This window comes from Metopolophium dirhodum, chromosome 4 (assembly GCF_019925205.1).
Source record: "Metopolophium dirhodum isolate CAU chromosome 4, ASM1992520v1, whole genome shotgun sequence".
NCBI classification, from domain to species: Eukaryota; Metazoa; Arthropoda; class Insecta; order Hemiptera; family Aphididae; genus Metopolophium; species Metopolophium dirhodum.
Window position 1 is genome coordinate 16,353,991 of NC_083563.1, and position 22,989 is coordinate 16,376,979.

At 26.3% G+C, this 22,989-nt stretch overlaps 2 protein-coding genes across 3 annotated transcripts; one reads left to right on the forward strand and one right to left on the reverse strand.

Annotated features, from left to right (window-relative positions):
* Window positions 1–1,773: 1,773 nt before the first annotated feature.
* LOC132942451 (epidermal growth factor receptor substrate 15-like 1) lies at window positions 1,774–17,262 on the reverse strand. 2 transcript variants are annotated; one of them, XM_061010847.1, is made up of 20 exons: window positions 16,947–17,262; window positions 16,596–16,640; window positions 15,758–15,847; window positions 15,473–15,616; window positions 15,245–15,406; window positions 15,078–15,188; window positions 14,839–15,012; window positions 13,650–13,840; window positions 13,420–13,585; window positions 9,341–9,499; window positions 8,789–8,878; window positions 8,481–8,543; window positions 6,911–7,108; window positions 6,681–6,851; window positions 6,509–6,599; window positions 6,399–6,442; window positions 6,282–6,333; window positions 6,130–6,182; window positions 5,788–6,033; window positions 1,774–3,841 (listed from the first exon to the last, which is right to left on the reverse strand). In XM_061010847.1, the coding sequence occupies exons 1-20, from the start codon at window positions 16,971–16,973 to the stop codon at window positions 3,500–3,502; spliced, it is 2,619 nt and encodes an 872-aa protein (XP_060866830.1). In that variant the 5' UTR covers window positions 16,974–17,262; the 3' UTR covers window positions 1,774–3,499. The 2 variants fall into 2 exon arrangements, with proteins under 2 accessions (XP_060866830.1, XP_060866831.1); XM_061010848.1 differs by lacking the exon at window positions 8,481–8,543 and having other exon boundaries at window positions 16,947–17,258.
* A 213-nt stretch (window positions 17,263–17,475) lies between these two features.
* Window positions 17,476–20,063, forward strand: LOC132942452 (large ribosomal subunit protein eL29). The gene is made up of 4 exons (XM_061010849.1): window positions 17,476–17,623; window positions 19,549–19,611; window positions 19,673–19,737; window positions 19,819–20,063. The coding sequence occupies exons 2-4, from the start codon at window positions 19,575–19,577 to the stop codon at window positions 20,005–20,007; spliced, it is 291 nt and encodes a 96-aa protein (XP_060866832.1). The 5' UTR covers window positions 17,476–17,623; window positions 19,549–19,574; the 3' UTR covers window positions 20,008–20,063.
* Window positions 20,064–22,989: the final 2,926 nt, after the last annotated feature.

Sequence of the window (22,989 nt, forward strand, 5' to 3'; positions counted from 1 at the left end):
ACTTGTAAGTGGGAAGGGAAATTAGTGTATTATAAACGTTTAACCCCTTCAAATGCATGATATTTTTGTCGGAATACCTTTTTTGAGCCCAAGTGCTGTTCGATCACTACCTACTTTTTACCCAAGTGCAGTTCGACCATTACCATTTTTAAACCTAAGTGCAGTTCGACTAAAATAAGTGCAATTCGGCCATAGGTACCCAAATTTATCCAGGCCACCCACCATTTACCAATTAAATCACCAAACAATTTTTTGCATCGCTCCAATTATATATTTATATTTACCTATTTCAATAGAATTATATAAATAAATTTCATTTTATTTATAATAATATTTATACTTTTAATTTTATAAAAATATAAAAGTATTTCAATCACTATTTTGCTATTTTGTTTAACTTCTAATGCAGTGGCGTAGCCAAGGGGGGGGCATGCCCTTCCACCCCCATTGGCCGTATTATTTAGAGTGATTGTCGTTTAGGTACATCGCACATGGACCTAAAAGCCAATACGTTTGGGTACAAATAGACACAGTTTGAAAACATAGAATTAAAGGTATTTTATAATTTTACCTGGTAAATCAGTCTACTCAGAGAACGTTTGAGTAAACATAATACATAAACTGAAATACTGAATATTACTGAAGTTTTTGAAACCCGTCATGGTAAAAAGTGCATTAAAATTGGTAATTTTAAATGTAGTGAATTTAAAATAAACAAATACGAGAGTAACATTTTTTTGTTGTGCCAACGAAACGTAATTGTAACATAACATGAATACATTTAAATAAAAAATAATGAATTTAAACTTGACAATAATATTAGGAAATATTTATGACATCGCGGTCCACGTTATATCGGAAAAAAATAAAATTTTATAATAAATAAGATATCAGTAAATAAAATTAAATATGATTTTTGAGTTAAGTAAATGTAGTATTTTTGTAATGACCCAACGATTTAATATAGTATTATGTAAAACAAAAAATATTTTTAAATTCGTTAAAAAAAAAAAAAAATTGGGGAAACGATTATGAGCCAACCTCCCTGTGGTGTCTCCTGGGTAACGCTAATAGAATCTATAAAATAAAAAAGAAAATAATGTGAAGGTGTACGGTATACCTAAACGTATTGGTGCTCAAATATATGGTATTATTTAAAAAATATGATGTACCCAGGGGCGTATTTACGGGGGCGGATATGAGAACAAATCATTCTTGGCTCTTTAAATACATGTCTATTATTATATTATAATTATTACATCGTAATCTGTAAGCTAAAATTCTTGTCATCCACCCCCTACAAAAAATATTAAATACGCCACAGGAAGTACGCATTCATTTATGGTGTCTGAAAAAATGTGTACCTAAAGTCCTAAACGTGTTACTTGTGTTCCCAATCATTCTCTAATTTCAATGTAAAAATATATTTTTGAACGTGTTTTGGCGTTAATTTTCACTAATAATCAGTAGGTATACAACTGTTGAAAAATTGCCATATAGGTGTTCTTTTTAATTGGTTTCACATTGACAATATTAATGTTGTTTATTCTTATTTTTTGCGTTTATCAAGTAATAGAACGGTTGCAGTTTTTTTACTTTGCTCCCCCCTCCCATTTCAAAATCTTATTTCATAGTTTCAAAGTTTTAATACAAAACATTGTTGACGCATTTACTAATTCTGTAAATAAAATCTAATATGTATTAGCTTTTAACAAATAAAAAATAGATAATCCTAGAAACGGGTTATTATCACAATAACAAAAAACAAATATTATTAATAATATCAATCATTTTATTGTTAGATTTTATACACATTTATCAACGAATGGAATGCAGAAAAGTAGTATTAGTTTCCAACAATTAACATATTGTCATGATGCTAAAAAATATCCTACTATAGCCAATAACGATTAATTACCAGCTAAATCTTAAAAATAAAAGTTTATATTATTTAGGACAAGGAAAATAAAAAAATGTATCGAAACAGCAGCTAAACATTATTGTATAATTGTCACATAATACGATTCTATATAAATTAAAGGACAACAGAAGAAAATAAAACAAAATAATTTTACTTGGGATTTTATATAGATGTGAAAATGTGAGGTAAGCATGGCCGTTTTAACTTCATTTGTTATTGATTATAATATCATGATTTATTATTCACTTTTATATTAAATAAAGAATTATTAGGAGGATATAGAAGACGTTTGATATATTATATAATTTTTTTATACTCTTCCCTACTAGATATAAAAAAAAATGTACAAATACATTCAAAAGCTCGTATTTAGAATAAACAAATTATTCTTTTACATAATTTGCCCCTAAAAATGTTCCATAACAACAATTAAAAATAACAACAGTGTATAAAATATAACAAAACATAAAATTGATGGCCGTTGATTCATAATAATTATTATGCAAGTAAATATTATACTTGTGATTAAAACTCGTTTTTTTGTGACAAATTACATTATTATTTATTATGATTATAGTTTTTAAGAAAAATGTTAAGAATTCTGTGATGTAATAATATCATTACAGCATACATAACAAATTAAGAGAGATAAAAATATCAATTAACATGGTAACAATATAGGCTACAATTTCCATATAGGTAAAATATCATAGATACAAATAAATAATAGGATAATGATAATTATTAATAGGTAAATATTTAACAGTAATTATTATAAATTATAATATTATACTGTTACTTATTATAGTAACATCATAATATTATGTATTAAGGATATGGGGCAGTGGTGTTTGAACTACAATTCTGTAAATATTTATTATAATCGTTAATCATTTATAGTTTTAAACTTACTTTTTAGAAGATTTTTTTTAATTAGATTTAATATACCGTCTAGAACCATAAATAATTACATTTGTTAATGGTAACAACATAATTTTATAAATAGCATTAGAAATACTCTAGATTATGTATTCATATGCAGTGTGCTCAACATTAAGTACTTTAAATGTGGACTCATTATTAATCTAATATTAGTCTAAATGTTAACAACTTAACTTCCATATTGTGCTAGCATATAAATACTATAATAATTTTTATAATTTTTTTAATTTTAGACATAGTTAACTTCAAGGTATTTGTTCCAACTTTCATTTGAAAGCTTAGGAAAAAAACCATATGAAATTAAAATTTAACATATCATAATGCTTGTTTTTAAGGTTAGAAAGTGATACAGAACTGCAGATTTATCTAATAAATTATCATTTGTACATCACCTTGAAAAAAATGTATGACTTCTATGAGGTTAAAATAATTAAAATTTGTTAAAAATGTATGTAACAAAATATAATACTACAATTTGCTGAGTAGAATGGTGTTAGATTTTCAGTTTTAAATAATAAATAAAAATAAAATTGGTACATTATTGTACCTATTACAGTTTCAGATAACTAATAAATTAATATATTATTTTAATACAAAGTTTAATTTTTGGTAGTTGCATTTTACACACTTCTATTGTTATAGTAAAATTTTAGACCTATTATCAGAAGGAGTGGCTTTACTAAGCCTTAGGGCCAGTTCAAAATCTGCTTTTTCTTGCTCTAAACGCGCTTTTTCTTCTTCCATTCTAAATTTGTTTTGGGCTTCCCATGCGAGTTGTTCATCACTAACATTAACTTTTTGGGATTCGTCTGAAGAAAATGCACCGTCACCAAAAGGATCTGTTTCAAATCCTGTATCCGAGAAAGGATCAATTTTAAATGGATCTTCATATCTGTAGTCTTTGAATGGATCTTCAGTGAATTCAAAACTATGTGATTGTGAAACTGATTTAGGCTCTGTCTTGATACTCTGTGAAAACTAAGAATGGAACGAAAAAAAAGAAATAATAAAAATAAAAAAATAAAAATAAAAAAAATAAAAACCTAAATAAAAATAAATAAAATCATATCTATTTCTAAAAATAATAAAAAAAATAGAAAAAAAAATAGAAAAAATAAAAACATTTGTATTAGTAACTTTCTTATAATCACTATACATCATCAATATGTATATAATATTAATTAGGATGGAGTAAATTCTTTAAATATTTAAAATATTCTAATGTGTAACAAAACATTAACCCATTTGGTTTTCAGAGCTCTAGTTATTATATGTATCAGATTTTTAAAATAGGGGAAAAATTCTAACATAGAATAATATTGATCATTATTTAAGTTAAAATGTATTAATTTTTAAATAATCTATAAGAAGACAACCAAATTCAATATCTTTATCAATTAATTGCCACATTTACTAGCTACTAATGTAACAATAATCACTTTTACATTATACCTATTGAATATATTATTTACCATTGTATAATAATTTAACAATGCCAATCATATTATTTTGAAAAACCGGGTTGGTAATATTTTAAAAAAGATTTAATATTTGACTTTCCCCTAATGATTTTGTTTATTCTGATAAAATAATTTTATAATCCTCAAAGAAACTCAAAGTGTATAAAATATACATATTACCACATAATCTAAAAGAACATTCAATCAACACAATGAAGGAAGTTTTAAAGTAACTTTGGACAGTTATAATAAGAAATGATACTTGTTTGTTATCGCCCCGCCATCCATAATAATAACTAATAGTATGTAAGCATAGACCTATTACTCAACCCGGAGCCTACATATACAGGCTAGCAATCGCTAAGGAAAGTAGTCTCCGGCTTCCTAGGAATATTGTAATATTATATAAATTGTTAAATTGTTATGTATTAATTTTTTTTGATTTATAAATGATGGTGGTGCTGTCAAAGCAATGTACAAGCAATTCCGGCAGCGTCAATGCTACCATGGGGGAAAAAAAGAACTTTCCCATAGACCGGCCCATCCTATACCAAATACATTGATTACCGTTTAGTATAAATATATATACATATATTTAGTACTGTATCAAAGTAACTAAGTAACTGAAAAATACCACCTATCTTGACTAACTTGGTAGAAACGTGGCCGTCTATGTATCAAATACTTCCAAAAATTATAAATATAATAATAATAATAATAATATACTTTTATAAAAGTAGGTATAATTATTATATTAACAAAATTAAAATTAAGGATGGTTATCCAAAGTGGGTTATTGTTAAAGTGTTTAGTGTTTGATGTGTCGGATTGATTATTGGTTTTTAATCAACCCATGTTATAAAATATACCTTCAATCAGTGGCGGTGTGAATTATTTTTATAAATGGGTTAGCAACGTGTTTGTTTGATATCCACCCACACATTTTTATTAGAAAAAAACATTTGAAGCTGTGCCCCAAAACACCTCTAGGCAGTGGCGTATTTACGGGGTGTGATTTGGGTGATATATCACCCACCAGTTTATAGATGGGACAGTTTATCCAAAAATTCTGCATCATGCCACCACTGGCTACAATTAGGCCCGGCTCAAAGGGTAGGCAACATAGGCCCACGTCTAGGGCGGCACTTAAGCAGCACTTTAGTAAGAGGGCGGCATTTTCAAAATACTAAATAAAATTATATTGTTGGGGGCGGTAAAATTTGTTTTGTCTAGTTCACTATTTTCACTTGAGCCGGCCCTGCCTATAATACCTATAATAATAGTATGTTTATCTTGAAAACCATAAAATGATTAGATTATTAACACAATATATTGAATATTATTGAGTGGCTGAACAATAAAATGTTCACACATTTGTGTGAAGCAATAACAAACCAGTACCTAAGAAATTAAGAAAGGAATTGAAAATATGTGTACCAGGTGTAAATTGCTATAATAAATTACCTTGCTGCTAAAATTTGCAAAATCGGCAAACTCTGAACTTGTTGAAGAACTGTTGTGAGATGTTGGTGCATGATATGGTGCGGGCCTTGGTGGAGCAGGTCTTGGTGGTGGTTGTTTTCCTTTCTTAGGTGGAAGTGCTGGAGTGGGGCTTTCAGGCCGTTGTGGAGGTGGTGCTGAACTTGGTCTTGTTGGGGCATGTAGTATTGCAAAAGGATCACAACCAAACTCATCTTTATCTTCATGTCTCTTTAAATTTAAAACAAGTATTAATTTAATGTGATCAATATAGTTATTTATTGAATTAATTAATTTGTTAGATTATATAAAGAATAAGTAACTTACATCAGACAATTTGGATACATTTGTCTCACCCCCAAATGGATCTGTACTTTGACCTAAAAATAAATGTATTGTGATAAATAATATGACAATAAATTAATACTATATTGTACATTATAATTCAGTGATATATTTTGTAAAAATACTAAACTTACTTCTAGTTCTAGAATCATCAAATGAAGTGAATGGATCATTTGAAAAAGTCCCCTATAGCATAATAAAAATAGGTCAAGAATTGTATCATAATATTATAATTATATAATTGTATGTACCGCTTTATTGTTTGTGGAAAACGCATCATTATTTGTGAAGAAATCTATGAACAAATTTTAAGCAATTAAATAACTCTAAGATACAAAAAAAACTTAATTGTGTTAATTACCTGTTTTAAATGAGTTTTCGTCACGTGATCCACTTGTTCCGTTTGTTGGAGTAAAACCATTTACATTTTCAAAAGAATTTTTATTATCAACCTATAAAATAGGTAAGGAATAAGATAATACTAAAAATAAATACTAACATTAAGACAATGTTCTTTACTAAAAGTAACTTACAATTTTGCCTAGAAGTCTACTACATTCAAGATCCCGGAATTCTAAATTAAATGTTAATAAAGAATCTGGGATGGCATAAACATTTCCTTCAGCCAACGCTTTTTCTGTTGACTCAATTGTATCTTCCATTTGACGCTTATTCTCCTCCAATTGATTAACTTTGTTCTTAAACTAATAAAACTTATGACATTAAAAAATGTACTAAACATTTTTACTATAATTAATATTACCTGACTTATTTGTAGTTGTGAATTTTGCAACATGTTATTCAGCTCATCTAATCTTTTGCCCATTTCAGCCTGGTCTTTTTCAAGTTTATGTTCTAGAGTCTTAAGCTCTTCAAGTTCTTGTTTTTTAGAAGAAAGATCTGCTTCTTGCACTTTTAAGGTAAGTTCTTGTTCATCAGCTTGTCTGCGAAGATTGTCTACCTATTGAATAAAATGTAATAATATATTTTATTAATTTACTATAAATAATAGTTAATAAGGATAAAAAGTGGCTCCCAACTCCTAAAAATGAATTCAGACCAAATGAAAATACAATTAGTAATAGGCAATAGCTTAGGTTGAGCTTATTTAATTGGACTACAGAACAAGAGATTCAAAGAGTGGTTTTATTCCAGTTCATATGCGTTTTACTGAGATTACAGATGTCATACTGAAATCTTCACAGCATAGAATTTAGTTTTGATTTGGGTTGCTATATTTTATTTTACTTAACCAGGGCAAACATTTATTTTGAATTTGTATTGGAAAATCATACCTACACTTCTCCACGGTCAACCAACATTTTCATTACTTTTTTTTTACTAGAATACCACAGACAATGGTCAGCACTCTATGTCATACGTTTATAAGGCAAAAACTAGCTCAACGTTACAAATTGGAATGAGTAACTAACAAAATTATCAATTAGTGATAAGTAATAACAAAAAATGTCGTGAGAGAACATAAAAACAACAAATACTTATAATCATCAATAATTGTCGTCAAGAAGCCAGAAAATAATTTTTAAATAGATTTTGTCAAACAATCAAATAATTAACTTTTATCTTTTATTAATACATTATTGTTTTTCTAGTAGAAATGTTTAGTAAGGGGCAATATGTTAAAATAAATTATTGAAGTTTGATTCTGGGACAATTAGCCGTCCCGAAATACTTTATCGGAACAACAGGACGCTATATTCGAGACTGGTACAGTCTAACCCTAGTGTTGATTCACTAAAAAATTAATTGCCACATAACAGATATAATGGTAGGAATACCCATATGCCATAAGATATTATTGTTGGTAGTTTTCTATCATACAAATAAGTCCTTAAAAAACTAAAAATATATCATAACATAAATTATAACTAGATTGTCCATCTAATGTTTAATAAAAAAAAATAAGAAGAAATTAACAACTAATAAGCACGTACTAATCTGATTTAAATATTATGAGAACTATGAAACAACCAAAAATTGATGATCAGGTCAATAGTTGCAACATAATTTTATATTTCTTTTTATTTATAATAGTTATTGTAAATAGGTTAAATTTTACCATACAAGTTGAACCTAATTATATAAATTAATAATAATTAAAAATGAAAACAGTGTTGGCCACCATGGTTTTATTTTTCAGTATTAATAATAGAAAAAACAGGAAACCACAATTTACCCTATAATTAATTTTATCTTGTATCATAGAACTTCTAAGTAATCTTGTTAAATTTTAACTTTAAGTGTATTAAAAAACATGCAGTTAAGTATAAAAATAAGATGGATGAAAAAAGCTAAGGCTTAGGATAAAATACCTGTACTTGTTCAGCCTTAATTTTCTGATTGATGTTGATTATTTCATATTCTACCAACAGAGTCTAAAATTGTGAACATATGCACATGCAAGTTAAAAGGAGGAATAAAAATAATAAATTAATAAGCAGACAATCAGTAAAATCAGTGTACATGACTAGAATGCAAAACAAATTCAAAATGTTAAGACTATGAATTAGTAAATACGCATTCTTTGTGTTAATCAAATAATAAAAAATAATATATAATGCTAATCAGTTATTTAGTTTTCAATTGTTATATTTTGGTTTCATGTATAAATCTAAGTTACCTGGTTTCTAAGATCATTCAGTCGTTTTTGAGCTTCGCCTTTTTGATTTTCTAATTGTTTTAGAGTAGCAGACAAGGTGTCTAGTTCTCCCTAAAAATACATTTGTATTAATTAATACAATACAAATTAAAACAAAACTATATATTATATAAGATGATAAGCATAAAGATTACAAATGAAAAATATACATAACTTTATTTACAACTAAATAAAAATGTATAATATTTTAATAACATACTTATGAGTGTATTGATTTTATAATGTTTTTCATATTTTCTCAATTATCTACTCAGTATTAAAAATACTCTTTAACAGTATTACTTTCAAATTTTTAAATCAGAAATCATTTTCATACAGCTGGCCATGATGCGTGCAGTCATTGATTCGAACCTGATTGCTCTACCATGCCACACTGAAGTGACGTGAAAATTGTCTTCTTAGAGAAGGGGACTAGTGTGCTAGACATACTCTATCCCTCCCAAGTGAAAAGCCATTGACAGAGACCAATAAGGTAATTTAAATGAACAAATGCGAAAAAAGAAAATCATTTACCTGTAAACTTTTGACTTCGCCAGAACGTATTTTCAAATCAGCTTCTTTTTGAGCAATTTCTGTTTCCAGAATAAGTCTTTCTTTGACTAGTTCATCAATATCTTTTTGAATCATATCCAACTCCGGATTTGAATACATTGGAGGAGGCTTTTCTAGAATCTTAAGAAAATATAATCATTATTCAAAATACAACCAATTTTATTTGCACAATATAATTTATATTTTAAAAATCCACTATACTGTACCTCATTGTACCAAAACTAAAATTTTAAATTTAACTTTTCGCAACCCTTAAAATAATAAAAAATATGAACAACATTTTAAATTATATACACAGGTATACAATTATTTAAAATATTCATATAAATCATGCCGAAATAATAATATCAAGTGAATTATGCATTTACGGCTTATTATAAAAACCTCCGCGAGTCCAATTAGGAAAGCAAGGTTGAGAATTAAGGACCACTGATTTATCTCATATGAAGAATACTACACTGCTCTGTGGAAAAAACTGTAAATGGTGTTGAGTGTTGTATCTTTTCCTAACAGCCATCAGTAAGAAATAAACAATATTATTTACTAGCTTTGGTTACTAGAATTAATTTTAAAATTGTTTAATTAAACAAATTAAATTATTTTGATTAAACATCATAACACAATAAATCAAGAAAGATATTAACTTAAAATGATATATTTACAGATAATTTCTACAGCAATACTTATTTTAATATTTTCAGAAAATATAATATCTATTGATTTAAAATCAAAATGGAAGAATTTACGGAAAAAAACAAAAAATATTCTAGAAGAAAGTTGGAATAAAACGCGTGGAATTTCACAGGTAGGACCAAAACCAGGTTCTTATCTTGACTATCCAGGAAACGATATTATAAAAATCAATAAAAATAAACAATTGTGGGATTTGTATTATAAGTGCTTAGAAGAGCTTCTTAAAAGTATTAACAAAAATAATATTTTCCAAGCAAAAGTAATAACTACATTTAGAAGCTCATCTTTAAGGTAATACATTTAATTGTAATTTAATTCTTAATAAATGTTACAACACATAGTATAATAATATATATATGTTACAAAAGCGAGTTAACCTCAGAAACACCCAGACAAAACACTAACTACCCACATTACTTGAGCAGTCATATTTTTTCTTTAGCCTAGACAATAACAGGTAATTGTATTCAACATAGTTTGGCAATGGAAAAACCGTTGTGAGAAACAATTATTATGATAATAATTGGATTTTATTACAATTATAAAAAACTATTTTTTATCATATTGATTGTGTTGTAAAATCAATTGAACAACGATTAATCTTATCTTTATACTATTGGTGTACACAGTACACACTTGATCTAATTGGAATCATACTACAGCAGGAGGAGTCCTAAATTATATTATTTTAATGTACTATTATTGTAAATCTAATATATTATATTATAATCATTTTTAAATTGTGAATTCTTTAATTATTTATTTTTATTTTTAAAATTAACACTACAATACTACCAATACTATGGTATAATATAAATTATAGTATTTATGTTATGATTATTTATATGTAATTTAAAAAAAAACATTGTACCTACTGTGAAATATTCAAACGTTTAATTGCTACGGTTTTTCTCAAAATTATGTTGGTCATAACTAGGTTTTCTCGGGCAGAAGTCAAAATATGACATTTTGCAAGTACCACAGTTCGTGTTTTGACAGGAAATTCTGAGGTAGTGAGGTTTGTCAGATTTTAACTAACATAATATGCATAATATATATAATTGCAAATAATTTCCTTACTATTAATAGCTTAGAATGTGAACTATGTATTTCGCCTAATGATGTATATCACAAAAATGTATGGTATTACTCATGGATAGGAAATTCAAATAATTTAAGCTTAATAAAAGAAAATGATTATTTTCAAGTTTCACCATTAGACTTGTCTTTAACTATAATAAATATGGATGAATCTAAAAGTGGTTTCTATCAATGTAAAATATCTAATAGTGAAGCGGGGCCTTATTTTATTGAACTTATTAATGATGATAAAGAGCTAATAATTGATGTAAGTAGATAAAAAATAAATTCATTATTAAATAAAATAAATATAAATGTATAAAATAATTTTAGTTGAACAATACTAACTTTTTTAATTATACAACAAGTGGAAACACAAGTATAGAGGATGTAAATTTGAAAATTTGGAATCAATGGACTCAATGGTCATTATGTAGCAAATGTGATGTGATGGGTAAAAAAATTAAATTTGGTCATTGTATTGTATCATTAAAAGGTAAATAAGAATCTATGTTTTTAATGTTTTGCTTAATATGTGTTACAATAATTTAAGAATACCTATAAATTAACATTTTAATGAAACAAATAGTTTCAATTACTTAGACATAAATTTTATCTGCTTCAAACACAAAAAAAAAAAAATAAAAATCACCAACTAAGATTTTTTTAATTATAGACGATATCATTAATGAAGTAAATATTAAAAATGAAAAGAACATAAATAAAATATACGTTTTACAAAGATTAATGGCTGCTTTTGATACTGGTTTACCATGTGAAAGTAGTCTATTAAATTTATACGGTTATTATGGTATTACAATAATGAATAAAGCAATAAGAGTAATGATTGAACATTGTCAAGTAACATAATCATGTGATATACAAAGCATTTTTAATTTGTATTAGTTTATTTATTCAAGGTAAAATGTAATAACAATGATGTATTTGAGATAAAAGATATGCAGGGGAATGTAAAAGAAAAAGTAAATAATTCTGCTGGTATATATTCACCATTACAAATAATACCTGAACTGCCACCAAAAGTAGAGTGTTCAGTGATAATTACATTTTTAAATGAACAACTAACTATAACATGTCCTGGGTTAGGAATCAAATTAGTTTATTGATTATATTTAAAATACAACAGTATTAATTAGTTTACTTTCAATATATAAATAGGAATTTAAATTTAGATGCCCCATATGAATGGAGGGTAAATAACCAGATTATTTTATTATCCAATGAACGAATAACAATTGATATATTAAATAGACTAACAATTAAAAATACTACTGAAGAAGATGAAAAAATATTTACGTAAATATAAATATTGCGGTTGTTTGTTATTGCCGTTAAATCACCGGGTCGAGTGTCCGCTGTACTATAAAAATGTTTATACGATACAATACTTTGAAATAAATTTAAATGATAGTAATCAATTGTTTAAAATTAATAATAACATATTTGATAATTTTATTAATATCCCCAAAATAATTACATGTAAAAAAAATAAGAGTTTTATAAATATCCTTAAATGTCACACATTATATTTGTTTTAACAATATATTTTTCTAGTAAAAATTGAATGCCATTATTAAATATTGAGGGAAATAAATTATAAAATTAAGTTTTGACAATATTTTATAATAAGCAAATGTTTGTAAGATAGGTACCCACTTTAAATTATATGCCTACGATAAAACGACAAGCACGCATCTCCCATATAACGGCATAATGACCATTGGAAGAAGAAAAATGAGCGCAGAACTGTTATATTCTCTTTTGAAACTGAGTATAGTATTAATCCTTTTTCCATAACTAGATAACCTACTAGACTAACCTAAACGTAAGATATCTTAAATATACAGATAAATATAAGCATTTTGGAATATAGATTAGGTAAAGACTGGTGATGTAGTCACCAAACAGGTGACGGGTTGATAAATCATACATAACTCGGTGGCTGAGCGGTAACAAACAAGTACCGATATTGGTAAACATTAATATTATGAACTATAAAACCTTTCAATTTTTAGATGTTGGCAAGTTGATGACTTAGCTGGAATAGTGGAGATAAAATTAATTAAAGAACTAAATATTTCAAATCAAAAAGATATATATATTTATGCGGTTTTTGTTGTCATAGGGATTTTTGTATGGGTTGGATTTAAAATGTTTATTGATAGAGAAGCAGCATATTCCAAGTTTTAATAAAATGTATTTAACATGTTTTTTTTAAAGAAATTAATAATTATTAATATTCTTACTTGAACAGCATTTGATGGAGTAATAGTCCTGTTGCTTGGAGGTACCATTTCAGGAGAAAGTGTATTTGGTGGATCAATCCCTTTGAGTTTACGTTCTACTAGCCACATAGCAAGACTAAACTGATCCATATCCAACTTTCCGTGTTGATTAATATCACAAAGACTCCTAGAATATTCATAATTAATAAAACTAAAATCTAGAATATTATGACTTAAATTCTAAAAATTACCATATATGTGCTAATATAGATTGATGAATACCAGTTTTAAGAAACCTATCTTTGATTTCTGGTCCAGATACAAAACCATCCATATCAACATCAGATTCCAAAAACATTGAATCATAACGGGCTTTTTCTTCTACAGTAACTACCCATGTAGCTGGTAATGGCACTAAACCAATAGATGGAGTAATTGGTCTCTAAACATTGGTTTAAACGTAATTTTAAAATCCATTGATTATATAAAACTTAGATAATAAATTTAAATTTTAAAACAATGTTTAAGAGTACAAGAATTGATAATACAAGGTAGAATATTTAATTAATAAGTAATAACAAAATCTGTATTAACAGCTTAATTATATATCAATTACTATATTATGTAGTCCATAATATAATATGACTAAATTGCATTTTATATATTATATATATTTTTTCTCATCTTTTATTACTAATTAGTAATTTATAATTTCAAGCTCATAATATAATGTGACATAATTTAAAGAAAATACCTACCACTATTTTACCTTAAGTTAGTTTCACAAAGCATTATTAAAAAAAAGTTATTGACCCTAGAATTCTAACCATTAGTAGTCAATTCACATATAGTTCATTATTTCCAAAATTTTGATAGCGGTGGTTATAGAGGTGTGACCAAAAAAGTAGTATGCATGGTTCGTGTGGAAAGGTAATTTCAGACTTAAGGGTGTAATTGCCCATATCTTGTGTGGCATTTGTCGGTTGCAACTAAAATAGTTCACTTTTACCCTTTGTCAGACAATATATTATTTAGTTCATTTTTTTTCTTATTAAAATATATAATTATAATATAATAGACAAAAATGAAACATACCATATTTTATTAAAAATGTATAAAAAAAAAAATAGCATCATAATATAAGTATAAAAAATTAACGGGAGAATTGCTTTTAACAATTTTAGATACTTTTTAAATTTGTATTTCAAACATATGTTTCTCTAAACTTAATGTTAATTCTTGAAATTTATGAATATTGATCAGTACCTTCTTGTTGATACCAAACTAAGTCTTCACAATTCAAAATTATATGATATACAATATACAAATATTTTTAATTTCTATGTAAAGAAATTGTATACCTAAGTAAAATAATATATTTTAGCCAAATAGTTATGAAATTTATTGGTTTTTACTTGTTAGGTTAATCGAAAAACTTACTTTTGGTGGTTGTTTGACTAGATTTGAAGTAGCGCCAGAAGTAAGCACTGGTAAAACAGGTACAGGTGAGTTAGCCATAGTGGAACCTTTTCTTTTTGCTGGAGGTAATAACTCAGTAGGTAAAACGCTAGGAATAGCATATTTTTCTAATGCTTTATAAACTAAATGCATTGCCTAAAAATACATTTTGTTTTCATTCAGAAAAGCTAGATTAATAGTGAATACTTTAATATACATACAACAGCAAATTCATGTTGATCTAACTTTCCATCTTTATCCATATCAGCCAAGTCCCAAATTTTTCCCAAAGTGTCTACTGATAGTTTGGAATCTATTAGCAATCCCTTAACCTAAAAAGAGATAATAATAAAAATTTACATGTAATTTATTATGTTATGCTATTTACTTTATCTCCAGCAACTGTTCCATTTACTGGCCTCAATGATTCAAACATTTTATCATAGTTCATTCTTTCTGAAGGTTTCATTGACCAGTCATTCATATTAGTAACAGTAGTAACTAAACCTGCTGTTAGGATTTTACTTGCTATATGTTTTGATGCTTCGCCCTATAATATAAATAATTGAAAATCTAAAATTATTTTCATACAGCCAGTCAATAATTTGATTTATACCATGTTAGGTGGTATTGTTTGTTGAGTAATGTTCATCATTGATATTTCTCGTCCAGCTTGTGCTAATGCTATCAGTTTAAGTGCCACAAAAAATCCTTGTTTAGTTAGGAAACCTTTGGCAGTTGGGTCTGATAAATCCCAAATCTTCAAAACAGGCAAAAAAATTGTGTTGTATTTTTTTTTTACTTTATTCTAATAAGAAAAGTACATAAGTAGTAAGTACTTATGTACTTTTCTTTCTTAAAAATGTATACTAACTAATAAACATAAAAACAATGAACTCACTTGACTAAGTATGATTTGTGATATACCAGACTTTTTAAGAAAATTTGCTGCATCCATTGCTCCAATATTTCCTTTATTTGTAGGATCCACCTAAAAACAAAAAATATAATTAGAATCATCTAATATGCAGATAACTATGAAATACAACTAAGTCAAATATCAATATCTACATTACAACAAAAAATAATGCTAATATATAACATATAAATAATATTAAAAATAGATAATTGGGAAGGAGAATACTATTAAATACTCATTTTGAATAAATATCTGAAGATTACAGTCACAAGAATGGATTATACTTAAGCTACTTAAACATAGAATAAAAAGTTGAATTTATTTTAAAATGCTAAGCTTTGGAAGTTTGTTCTAGTATTATAATTATATGAGTAAACAATTTAAAAAACAATTGTATATTGTATTCTCTTCTATTATTTTAATTTATTTAGGAAAAAAAGGTTTAAAAATTAAAAATAGGTACATTAAGTCCTACAGAATAACACATGCTTTGATTTTTTCAAAAATGTATGAGACATAAATATGAAGGGCTAGAAGCAACAACCAGATAATTCTTTGTTCAAAACTTTTCAGGACAATAAATTGTAAAAATATTTTTAAATTATATAGGTAAATGTAAATAAAAAATGTTACTACTATTTTGTAATAATATACATTATTACATATTTAATAATATATCAACGGATTTCAAAAAGTTTTATGCTCGTCCAGCAGTTTTATAAAATGGAATTTAAAAGTTGTTGCGCTCAAGGCTTAATTCTTTATATTTTAAATTATAAATTATAAAAAAAATTTATTTTAAATTAAAGTAGTTACTCACCATATTATAAAGTGCTTCATAAATTGGGAAGTGACTTCCAGCTACCTACAATTAAGCATAAAATATATTTAACATTGAACATTAATAAAAATGGTTCAAAATATAACCTTGATGTTTGACAATCATAAGATATAAAATTAAAATACATATTATTAATAAATTGATTTTAGGGTGGAGTCAAGTAAGTAGTAAACAATTCACCCCATTTAATAACACAACACATTATAAAATCACAATAAAATTTAATTCAAAACAAAATATTCTAGTTTTAAAATTGATTAGGTAAACAGCTATTTTTTCATTTTCAAACAGACTATTCTAATTCAATTTATTATTAATTATTTCTCTCACTTCATTTGGGGAAGGCAATGTAGCCATCCTGAACGATTTGGTATAACTGCTTCAATAAACTTAAAACGATGTTATACCAATTGGTTGGAATATAATAAAATAATGACGGCAATACAACCAACTCGTTGGATCACTGTTCTCCGTGTGCGCCCGCAAAAAAATAATAATTTATAACTGTCGACACAAATAATAATCGGACGTAATAACAAAACACAAATAAAATTGATTTTTTTCTAAAATTTTTATCAGAAAATAAATGAGTAAATGACGTTTTATTACAGTGTTGCAATGGCTATGGTGTGAAATTCAAAATTGGGTTTTGAATTTTACATCCAAAATGTGTACATGTTTTTTTACTTGCATAACGATTATACTTTCTAATTGTTTTCAATTTCAACAATAGTTTTAGAAGGATTATATGTATTAAAATTATTTTAAAAGTTTTATATTTTCAAGTTAGGTAGTAAAAATTGTGTCTATCCTCTTTGACATATTATTATCTACAATTTGTAGGAACTCTTATCAAATTGTTCATATAAATGGCGTCGTGTTTTGTTTAGGTTCGATCACGGAACGGCAAACACGAGTGACAGTGGATAAAGTGATTGTACCATATACCATATACATTCTCTAGTTTTCGACGTCGTCGTGTACACTGTGTGTTCTTCGCGTTTAAGGTAAATTTAAAAATATTTTTTTTTTTGATTATATTAAGTATACTGTTGTTTTATTAAGTTGCATAGTATTTGTTTGTACATAAAATATATCAATATTATCCAGAAACTAATCAGCATTAATGTATTACTTTCGCATTCCAAATTACTCGTGTCACATGGTCCAGATATTAGGTTAGGAACCTATCTTTTAAAATTAAGCCTAAATTAATTTAAAAACGAAGATGTTTTAATTTTAGTCCAGACTAAATACAATTATCTATTGTTTAAAATATATACATTTTTTTTAAATTGAATTATTCCTTATAGACCCTTAACTCATTTTGTACACACTTAGTTCAACATCATTGCATCTAGAAAAAAGTAATAAAAATTTATCTAAAGAATACGTAAACATCACATTAAAAATGTTTGCATTTGAAAACCAAGAAACCAAACTGTACCTTATACTTTTTTACAAAATAAGTTATTACTTGGTACCTACTTGCTCAACTTTATGTAAGTCCAAAATTTAATGTTGAATATATTTTGCTGTGATTGTAATTTATGGATTTAAATAAGAATGAAAAATAATTAAATTGTAGTTTACAAAAACAAGTACAGTCTTGATGGAGTTATAATGAACAATACTAACAGTGTTTGGTAGTAATGTAACGAAAGTAACACGGTACTTAATTTGTATCGCGTAAGGTAATTTCTTTAGAATGTTTTCCATGTAACGAAAATATACCTAATGCAAATTATACGATAAGATACCTAATTTCTATAAGATAACATGTTACTGTTTCAAGTATTGTAAATTAAAAAATAATCATTATACTAAAATTATTAAATGTCTATAATTTGTATACCTACTTATTGAGTATACTGAAAATTTATGTATAGGACATTTCTATTGAAACTACTCTGACCGTCAAACTTTGACTTCATCATCATTTTCACTATACCTAACTACCTACACACAATTTATTAAAATAGAAAAAAAATGTGTCAACTAAAGACGAAATATGCCAAAAAGTTTGATAAATTCTAAATTAATAACTGTTGTATATTATATGTTTACACTTGTTAAATGTTTATTATTTTTTTAATTGTATCTACCTAACTTATGTATATTTCTACAAACGTAGCTTGTCAAATGACAACAAATACTAGAGAAATACATCACATGTGAACTGTTTTTTGTTTATTGTAATGTGAAGGTAACAGTAACTATTTAGAATGAAAAGTTAAGTAATTTCATTTAAAATGTTTTTTAAGTAACTTTTTCAACACTGAATTAATCTGATATCTGATTAAAAATATATAGGCACTTATTAGATAAAATATCTTTTATGAATTAAAAATAAAACTTAGTTTCAGTTGTATTTACATTAATACTTGGTATAAAAATATTGTAAACAAATATTTATATTTAATTTTCCATAGTAAAACTACTTTGTCCAATAAATTATGTGGACCACAGTGGTTACCATGTTCAGTTAGAGTAGGTATTTAATGTGTAAAAAAAGTTATTTGGTAGGTAGGTAAAAAAAAAAAATAGTCTCAATATTACTAAATAGCTCTATTTTTTTTTATATCTGAATGAATTATCTGGACCTCTTTAGCTCTATAAAATATGTAAATGTCACTATAAGTTATATAATATAAATTAAATATTGTAAATTATTATGGAATAACAACAGTAAATAGTAATACCTATTCACATAAGCACAACTAGGGTAAAAATTCAGTGGTGCTACAGCCCATCTAATAAAATTATTAATTTAAAATACCCCTAAGACGACTTATATCTAAATCAATATGAAATATTTTTGGCGAAGCTAAATCTTAGTCAGGGAGGTTTAATCCCCGTAGACCCCCCAAGTGCGCCACTGTATATTCAACTTATATACAGAATAAAACTATAAATGATTATTTTCTTTCAGAAATTATATTCATTTAAACTTGAAAAATGGCAAAGTCAAAGAATCATACCAATCACAACCAAAGTAAGATTTTAATTTTAAATGCTTATAACAATTATTTACCTATTAACTTTTTTTTATACAGATCGTAAGGACCATCGTAATGGTATTTATAGGCCAAAGAAATACAGACATGAATCACGTCGTGGTGTAAGTTTCAAATTAAAATATTCTTAACATCGTTAAATGTTAATAATTATATTATTTCCTCTAACATAAATATTTTTACAGGTTTGTCAAAAGTTTTTAAGGAACCAGAAACATGCTTTAAAAGGAAATTTGTCCACTGCAGATCAATTTGCCAGGGCTAACGAGAGAAGCGAAAAGAGGACAGCTCTGAGGACCAAGTTTGCTGAATTCAGAAAGAAGAAAGCTGCATCCAAAAAAAGCATAATTCTGATTTTTAAGAAAATTGTTTGACATCAATGTTTCCTTTTCGTGTAATTTAAACGATCATATTAAAATAATTAATACAATTTAGTGTATTTTTTTTAAATTCTTCCTATATTTATCTAATTATTAAACAAATTCACCTAAAGCAAGGTATTATGAAGTAAATTAAGAGGTTATAATTAAGGAAATGGATAATTACATAATTTGTCGGAAATATGTATATTCAATTATAAATTATTATTTTTCAATTTATTAGTAGAATATAAAGTGTGCTATGTATAAAAATATTATATTATGCCATATTCCATATATTAATAATTTTAGAAATAAACATTTAAATTGTATTTGATTTTTGATTGAGAGATGCAAATATCAGAGTTAAACTTTTAAATCACTAATGACTTAAAAATTTGATTTTTATACATCAAAGTACCTTGTCTGATGAATGCTCTGCTTTGAAATAATGAATAGAAAATGTGTTTTGTACAAAATTATGTTGGGAATCGTGTAATAAATATTTTCAAAGACGTCAATAGTTTTTGACATTCTTAATGAGTGTCTTATGTTAAATGGATCACCTAGTATAGTCATTAGGTACTCAATATAGTAAGCTAAGGTCTCTTAAACTTTATTTAGTGATTATTAAATTAATCCATTTTGTGTGCGACCCTTTAATAGTAAAGTGGTTTCTGTCATAACGTACAGGTAAGTGTTCTATGTGCATATTTGGCAAATCAATATGAGTTTCTGCCATCATTGAAAGTAGGATACATTAGTGCTTCAAAATAATAAATAGTGAATTGAAACATAGATACAATCCAAAAAAGGCTTGTCTGTATTAATAATATATATATATTACACATAATAATTAAAACCATAAGTATGTTTACTATTTATATATTTATTTTTAGTTTATTAGGTGCCTTATTCTATACATAAAATATACTGTTTAGGTACATAAGTACATTTAGTTTGTATTGTTAAGTGAAGATTCTTCCAGATATCTCATCGTGATAATTAAGAAATTATTTAGGTCGTTCATCAAATTCATTAACAACGGCATCATTTTTGTAATAACAGTAACTATACAACATGCCATCTTTGTTGAAAGATAATTTACATTAATCGATTGTCTTTTAGTAGTGATTGATTTTATGTTGTATGTAGAATCTATTTAAACATAATATATAGGTAATCATTTAAAAAAATATTATCAAAAATGTCATATAATATTATTATACGTGTATTATACACATATAATTCTATATAATATAGAAAAAACTTGGATTGCTGTCTTCAAAGTTAAGAAGCATTGTTGAAATAATGATTCTGAGTGAAAAATGAAATGGATTTGAAATATAATAAAAAGGAAAAATCTACATTTTCAAGTAGGTACCTAGTAATTTATGGTAATGGTACCTATCCGGCTATCCAAACATTTTATGAATTTTAACCAACAAAATAATTTTCAAATTTTACTCGATTTAGACGAATTTTGACAAAATTCTAACTTTAAATGCTTATAAAAAAATATTGTATCTGTGTATTTCCGATATTTTTTAATTGGTCTTATGAACAACCTCGTTCATTTTTATTGAATAAAAAAAAAACTGCTTATAGTAGTATGTCATACTATGGCCATGACCCATGGAAGAGCTGCTTATATAAAATAAAAAGATTAATCGAATCCTATAATGAATTATTAATAATTATTATAATTATTTTCTCATATTAAAGCATTAAACCCTTAAAAAGGACTATTTCCACCGTATACTTGACTAAAAAACAAAAAAATACATATTATTATTTAATTATTAGTTAGGATTCTTGGTAAATTTATTGATTTTTTTTTATTCTATTTTATAAATTTCTTTATAAGTTAAAAATACATAATGTGAATATATACAGAGATAAAGAATATAATATCTACTCCTAGGCTTGTGGTGGAGTAGAGCGTTAACGAGTAATGAAGTAATCGTACATAAATTATAAGAAAAATTAAATTAAAATTATACACAAATATCAAAGAACAATCTAAGAACATGATTAAATAGGTACTTAAAAATAAAACACTTTACAGATTTAATATTATATAAGAATCACAAACATCGTTAAATGCGGATTTCACTAAGAAATATTTAATTCTGAAAAAAGCGTAATATAGGTATACGATTTTTTTTTTCATTCAATAAGCCATAATGAATATTTTGATTTTGATAATGTTGACAACTGGTTAAAGTAGGTTGGACCTAAATAATCTACAAAAGATTGCTCAAAGGATTTTTTAGTATATCTCAGGTAAATAATTATAAACTCTTATAGTTCTCTATACTTAAAAAAATCAACTGTATTGGTATTGTTCCTTATACATTTTTTAATATTAAAAAGTCATGAATTTTAGGAAGAACACCTAGAAGTTTATAATTTAGTTTCGTTGAACCTTCCAAGGATTTTTTACCTAAAATTATTATTGCTACGCTATTTTTATTCACTATTGTAATGGATTTAAATAATTATCTTTCACACCTCGATCCCCATACTGAATAATGGATTGATAGAAGGCGAAATAAATCATATGCATCGTTTTCACCGGTAACAGATCTCTAAGTTTTATAAATTGATGGATTGTGGAACGTAGCTTACTAACTAGACTGCAAATATGCAAGTTACATCTCAAATTTTCATCAAATATGATCCCTAAATAACGGATATTCGTTATTTGTTGTATTTGTTTACAGTTAATATTATTACACATTAAAAGATCATTACAGTTATGAATTACCAAAGGAGAATCGATATTCATACATTTATTAATCGAGAAATTCATAAACATAGATTTCTCAAAATGCATGGATAACCTCTCTCTTTTATACTTATATAAGCTGGGTTAAGTGTCCTTTTGTTGCTTTATTATATGTAGGTACCTCATTCCAAGATGAGTCTACTGTCTACTTTGCGAATAACAGACAAGTGTCATCAGCATATAGGTCACCATGGTAGGTACCAATG